This window comes from Montipora capricornis, chromosome 14, assembly GCF_036669925.1.
Source record: "Montipora capricornis isolate CH-2021 chromosome 14, ASM3666992v2, whole genome shotgun sequence".
NCBI classification, from domain to species: domain Eukaryota; kingdom Metazoa; phylum Cnidaria; class Anthozoa; order Scleractinia; family Acroporidae; genus Montipora; species Montipora capricornis.
This window is the reverse complement of record NC_090896.1, coordinates 48,786,685-48,794,184: the sequence shown is the minus strand read 5'-3', so window position 1 is coordinate 48,794,184 and position 7,500 is coordinate 48,786,685. Positions and strand designations below refer to the sequence as shown.

General features: G+C 35.8%; 1 protein-coding gene across 6 annotated transcripts in view; it reads right to left on the bottom strand.

Moving 5' to 3' along the window:
• Nucleotides 1-7,500, bottom strand: part of LOC138032139 (regulating synaptic membrane exocytosis protein 2-like) — a 57,913-nt gene that overhangs the window by 43,962 nt on the left and 6,451 nt on the right. For all 6 annotated transcript variants that reach the window (XM_068879741.1, XM_068879736.1, XM_068879735.1 and 3 more), the window contains one exon: nucleotides 5,845-5,913. In XM_068879741.1, coding sequence (XP_068735842.1) covers nucleotides 5,845-5,913 — 69 coding nt within the window. Of the gene's footprint in view, nucleotides 1-5,844; nucleotides 5,914-7,500 lie in introns of those variants that run through there.

Below are 7,500 nucleotides of genomic sequence, written 5' to 3'. Positions count from 1 at the left end.
TGACATGTCAGTTAGACACCTGACAAAGTACCTCCAGACAAAACAATACTGCTATTATACATGTACTAAAATAACTCTTATTGGTTATACATTGTATGCTTCAAAAATTCTCAACAAAGATTGAAAGGAAGAAAATACTCCAATAAACTCTTCAATAAACACAAACTGTGAATTCAACACAGATGAACATGCAAATTAAAGGCTTTCAATGTTCACTGGTAACATTCACATGAAAAATAATTATAGGAAAGATGAACAACTTTCAACCATGAGCTGTGAGCCGAGATGTACTGTAATCGCAGGTGCCCCAAGCTCAGTGCGAAGGAAAGCCAACAAAAATACGAGGATTTGAATGGAAATCCTGATAAAAGGATTAAGAAGATAATTATACGAAAAATTCTCAATTAAAAAGCCTAACCTTATTACCATTGTGGGTTGCTTCCTTCCTGTGTGGTTTTTTCCCCGATTTGAAGCAATTTGAGCCGTTTTCAATTCTGCAGTTGTCAATGCTTATAATAAAATCCAAAGGCTGCACACTAAATTCTTAGGAGCCCACCAAATTGAGTCAAGCATTCTTGGATAAAATGTTTCCACGGTTACAATTCCACATTGGAATCAATTAACAAAGACAAAACTTTCATTTCAACCCACCAAGAAAGCAATAGCAGCCCTACAAGCAACCTCAGGAAGAAGTTTGTCTGCTCGATCGGAACCAACAGCATTTTCGGATGGTTGGTTTCACCTTTGTTGGATGGTTGAACTTTGTAACAACACATTTTTTCAATACCCCTGGGTCCTGACATGGCTGCATTGTCTTGCTCCTCCAATCAGAGTCACGCCTCCTTTGTGTGGACAAACTTTCAAAACACATTCAAAAAATGTGTCATTGACAAACTACAGTCTACTAAGGACCCTTTGTTAAAGCGGGCAGGGTTACAAAGCCAGTTACAAAGTTCTACCATACAACAAAGGTGAGAAATCCACCATCCTAAAATGAAGTTGGTTCTGATAGAGTGGACAAACTACCACCTCAGGTCACTCACAGGGCTGCTGTCGCTTTCTTGGTTGGTTGAAATGAAAGTTTAATCTTTGTCAATTGATTCTGATGTGGAATTGTAACTATGGGAACATTTTATCCAGGAGTATTTGACTCAATTTGGTGGGCTCCTGATAATTAAGTTTGCAAACTTTGCATTTTATTATAACCGTTGACAACCGAAGAATTGAAACGGCTCAAATTGCGTCGAATCTGGATGAACGCACACAGGAAGGAAGTGACCCACAATTGCAATAAGGTTAGGCTTTTTAATTTCTAATTTTTTCGTATAATTATCTTCTTAAGCCTTTTATCGGGATTCCCATACAAATATTACATTTTTGTTGGCTTTCCCTCACAATGAGCTTGGGGCACCTGTGCTGAAATAATTAAGAATCTGTATGTACATTATAAGCATAGTTCAAGCCTTATAGTTCTTTCAAGAGTGGTCTTTTATATGAAGGCATTATTTTACTCATGGTCTAAAACTTTTCTTATGTCCTTTTTGTTCTTTTTACCTTTTAAACTTTAATTGCTTAATGCCTTGCAGCTTTAGGATGGAGTCCTATGGAAAGACTGTCACTAACATCATCATCTTTATCATTTTTGTTACAGTAAATCTTAAAAAACTGAACATTCTCCCACATAGAGGGTTAACCTGTGCTGGGGCTAGTACTAACCCTGACCTCTTCCTGACCCCCTTACTGCACCCAATGAAATTAACAAGAAATAAAAATTAAGATTAAAAAAATACACAGTGGCCACATTGACGTAAAGACGAAATTACAATCACCTTTAACTTTCAAAGACCGTGGGATAGAGGGTCAATCTCCTTCATTTACCATTATTAAATTCAACCCCTTATGTCAAATGACAATCCTTTCTTTTTCGATAGACAGATAAAATCAGGTTGGTTTTAAACGAGGGCTCAACCATATTATGTGTTTTCGTGTCCACCACCAGGTCAGTTCTCCAGTCTTGTCGAGCAGCTTTCATGTAGGTGGGCCACCAGTTGACATATTCATAAGGTGAACAAGGAAGTTCTGACTATCTTCCAATTCATGTCTACTCAGAAATTTCTTGAATCTAGTCCTGCGTATTAAGTTGCAACTTAAGAGGATTGTCATTGGACATAAAAAGGGTTGAATTAATGGTAAATCTCTTTAAGGTGAATGTAAATCTCTTTTTTGAAAATCTCTTTACGGTGAGTGTAATTTCCTCTTTACTTCAAGTCTGCCACCATGTATTTTTTAAATCTTAATATAATTTTATTCCTCATTAATAATATTATAGAGGGGGTCAGTAAGGGGGTCAGTAAGCAGTAAGGAGGTCAGTGGGGGGGGGGGGGGGGGTGAGTGTTTTGTACTAGCCCCTTTTGCTGGCTGGAAAAAGGATCAGATCAGCATCTTATTTCATTCTGAAAAGTACCTGTAGGCATCCAAATTTACATTGAACTCCTTGATGTCCTTAAATTAAATTCTTTTCTCGTGAAATTTGCAATAACAATCTTTAAAATATTATAAAGTACTCCTTAAAAAAAGGTTTTAAAAATTTTAAAGCTCCCTAATGTTAAAAGCTTTTTTAACTTTCATTATGATATTAATTTACTCAGTTACAATAATATTTATATATTAATTTTTATAGATTAAGTTATGATCCTGATCAAAATTCAACTTGCCAAAATTATTTTACATTGAAAGCATATATTCTAAATTTGCTTTAATCATTCAAAAAGTAATTTATACCTATCTCTTTTAAAATCAGATTCAAAACAACTTTTATTTTTAAGGGCTTATGTTATCATTACTATTTTTCTTTAGTTTATTTAAACGAGATAAACTAATCATTCTTAGAAATGAAAGAGAAGGCCAAAAGATGCCTATATGGCAATGTTCAAGAAAACTCAATTACAAAAAGACTAAGCATTAAGGAAAATTAAGAAGACAATAAATAATTATAATTTATATGTATGATTTTAAATGATTGTCCAATATTTAACCCTTTGACGTCCAAAGCGGCCTAAACCGACCAGACTTAGTATTTTACTCTGTCTAATGCCAGACAATTTTACTCGTCAATGGGGAACCCCTGGGAGTCATAAGTCATAAGGGTCAATGGGTTAAGGTCGCAGAGCTTTTTAGTCCTAAATCGATAGTTCAGGATTTTTTAGGTTTGTTATATTTTAACCCACACCTTGCACAGTAGTGACAGGTATTGGACAGGAAGAGCACAAAGCCAAGATTTTGAATAGATTAATTATTGTACTGTACACAATCAGATTGGTAAAAACGTCATGCACCAATGAGTGCTGTCTGCATGTAATTGAAAAGAGGTGGCAAAGCAAATATAATGACAGGAAAAGGTGTTAAGACACAGTGCAGGCAAGTAGCTGTTGAAAACACCAAAGTACATTTAAAACTTCCGTCAGCTACTAGCTACATGTACACTGTACTTTTGATGTTCATGCACTCACAATCAGCTGGTTACTGACAGTGCTCCCTACAGTTTAAAAGAAAAAAAGTTTTCCAGATACATGTAAGTTCCAATGAGAAAGGATGTTTAGTATAACAGACAGAAAAAAGCTTTCACCAAGCTAGATATCATTAGCAGAGAGTAAAGGCAATTAAATTAACAGCATGAAGCACATAAGTGATGCATGGGTCACTGGACAAATGGGTTGAATGGAAAGTCTGGACAAAAAGTAACCAACAGCAATGTAAGCATTGAAATCACCAAATGTGACAATAAGACTGCAGAGAGGTGTGTCCAAACTGCAATGCCTTTGGTTGCTACATTGTATTATTATAAAATAATGATACTATTATTTTTTATGTTATATTTTGGAATAATACTTATTCACAAATATAGCTTGACATGGCCTTCCAGATGTTGAATTAAATTCTAGTCCAATATTTTAAATTTTTGACAAGAATCAGCTGTATAGATGAGGCCATTTAGACTGCGAGCAGACGTCCTTTTATTATATAGATACTGATGAAATACCAGGATTTCTCCTTTTACTAAAAAATCATTTATCTTAATTCACCCTGCACAGTGAACATATCATTTTCATCTTTCACATGTGAGAATATAGGTGTCGTCATGGTAATGAACATGATTAGCCAATAAATGCGAATTTCCTCTTCATTGTAAGATACATGTACTCTTGTGCTTTAATGTAATTCTTCTCTACTACATTAACATTTTTATTGCAAAATTTTACATTATCATGATTTGTTTTTCATAATTTTCATATCTTGTTTCATGTTACACAATATGCATGTTTTAGAGGTAAATGGTGACCACTTTTTCGTCATTTCGAAAATGAGTAAAACAAGTTGTTTCAAATCTAGACATTTCATCAATATCTATATTTATAAATAAACAGAACACACTCATGGTAGATTTGAGTATAAATAGAGGATATTAAATGGCCGCTTGGGGATACGAATTTTATCTTCTTGCCCTGAAAGTCTCTCTCAATCGTTCGCTTTGCTCACTTGTGAGAGATACTCAAAGATAAAATTTGTATCCTGGTGCGGCCATGTAATATCCTCTATTTATACTCAAATCTACATGTACCATGAGTATAAAACAACATATGTGCAAATTTTGGGTACCAGTAAAACCCAACAGAGATTGTGTTGGGTCCAGGCTTTTCAATTTGCCAATTGGTTTAAGTCCAAAACTTCACACGCTAATTACACTAAAATTAGCTCCCTCTAGTATAGGAGAAGAAAGAGACTACTTACAGTCCAAACAAAGGGCAAACTCTTTTCAAACCCTTTCACAATGACTTTTATCATAATCATAAGAATTTTATTACCAGTCCACTCCTCCCATACTATTGAAATGGAAAAACCTGCCAAATTTCAGTAGCTACAGCTGTATGTGACCGAATGAATGGGTCTTTCTGCATGTACCGGAAAGCATTGTATTTTTGGTCACTTGGGACTAGTCTTTATTTGGAGTTGTTTTGTTTTCTGTCTTTTGTTTCTTTTGTTTTACGTAATCTGTGCTCCGGTACCTGCAGAAGAAACCGAATGAACACAGGTTCTTTCTAGAGGGAGAGAGAGAGAGAGAACCTTGGAAATGTTCCCTATAAGTTTTATGTAGCAAACTACAGGACGCCTGAAGGGTTCAAGCTAGCTGGTCAGCACCAGTGGATATCAATATGTTGCCCAAAGTCTTTCCCCTGATTTTTCTGGTCAGGTCTCCTTACAATTTTTTTTAAATTGCCTAGGAGCAACATTTTTTGGGCTTCAGAAGAACCTTTGCTAAGACATGGAGGAGCTGTATGTGATTAAGAAACTTAACTGGATGGAGCCCAACGTAACTTGAATTCATCTGGAATGTGGCAACCAGTTGGCTAATAATTTACAAGGGAACGTAGCAAAGATGAATTAACAATCACCCAAGACAAATCCCTTGGGCAGTCAGAACAGGATTTGAAGCCAGAACATGCACAAGCAAATCTCTGAACAGTGAGATATTAAGCTGCTTCTGTCAAGGCTGTTCTTCTAAGTATCATTCTTACCTTTAACATATCCCTACATGTTGTTTGTGGCTTCTGATCAGTAATAATAAGTAAATCCATGTGAGAATTGACAATGTGCTGAATAATGAATACATGTTCTACCATCTTTGCCTTTACTTTGTAGCAGACGTGCCTCTATGGCAAGAGGTTTCAGGACTCTACTTTCAAAGACACACCTCAGGAATGGATGAGGATTTTATCAAAATGAAACCATTTAAAGAGTAAAGAAGGTCACGAACAAGAAAAGATAAGATGGAAGACAGATACAGACCTCAGGACCTAGAGCAAGTGTCTTGAAGTCTTGAATCAAGTTGGAGAATAGAGAAAGACCCTGTCCTTGCTGCAAGAAAGTTTAACAAGTTAATATGCAATTCAGAGTGTAAAATACATGCAGACAGAAACAAGACAAGACAGACAGCTTTTACTAACAATGATGTCCGATAGGCCGGAAACCTTCGGCTGCAACACAAACACAAAAACACAAAGGTTTAGCATGCAGTAATGAGGGGTTTAATTGATTATAAGAACTTTTTAAAAAACAAAAGACGAAAGACACTACAGTCGAAGGATACCACTTTCTTCCCATAGCAGGATGACTCAAAGCAAAAAAACCCAATATTAAGGTTTAAAGACAATAACTTTTCTATTCTCTTGTTTAACCAAGAATCAAGGTACTCACTTTTCTTGAATATTTTTAACCTTAAACAACTTTACCCTTTATCGTTTATTTCCCAGTAAATACAGTTGTGTTGTCAACTCCCTGTAAATTTCAAAGGAGAAACTTACAAAAAGGAAAGCAAAAATAAAATTTCTGGTAGAAAAGAAAGTCAACTCTCTTAATTAAACATGCATTTGATTTCAATAATGTATACAACTGCCAAACTCTAAACATTTCTCAGTTATTGAGTAAGTTGTAAATTAGTGGTGTAACGATTAATCCAATTATCTATCAATCGCGATTATGACTGTTCGGTTCGATTCACGAATCTTTGATGCCACGTTTCGATTTTGGTTCGATTTTTTTTTGCATATCTTTCCCATTGTACCCTCAGTGAGTTATTATAATGTGAAATCAGAATCCAGAACTCTCACATGTTTGCAGTTCATGCAGTTATATGGCACCACCATTTTGTGTTGCTTGCAATTTAACTGTTGCCCTTCTGCCAACCCTTGAGAATTTCCAAATAAGGCAAACCATGTGCGACACGCTTATTGTCACGTTGTCAAACACGGCGATGAATGACCAAGCGATTATGAATCCACCTACATCTTTTAGATCCGCTGTATGGAAATATTATGGTTTTCCGGCTGAAGACAGTACAGCAGGCAAGTCTAAAACTATCTCCAAAATTTGCTCAGCAACTTTCAAGTATTGTGCCGGCTCAACTTCAAGCATGATGAGCGCACTCTTAAAACGTCAACACAGCACTGATGGAAAGTTGGACTCAAAGACAGTAAAAACTTCACCAGCTACGAAAAACAGCACTGGAACAGGACAGTTAAAAATTCAGGATGTTACGAAGAATAAGTTGCCGCAGTCAGGCAACAGGGCAATGGCGGTGATGAACTCTATTGGAATTTTCATTGCAAAGGACATGAGGCCCTATTCAGTTGTGTATCATGTTGCAAGAATTAAGAAACAATATATAGTCGAATCGAAATAATCGAAACCAAAAGTCAAGAATCAAAATTGAATCGAATTACAAGGAATATGAATCGTTACACCCCTATTGTAAATAACTGTCAAATAAAGTGCCCACATTATTTAAAACAACACAATAGTAAGTTATTTGCTGACCGTCAATCTCCATTTACAGGTGAACAAAGAAGCAACGTTACATATCCACAAAGATGAACACTTGTATCCAAAAGATATAGGGTTATGGTATGCAATTTCAAAGAGGTGGACAGTCCCAAGGTCAACAAA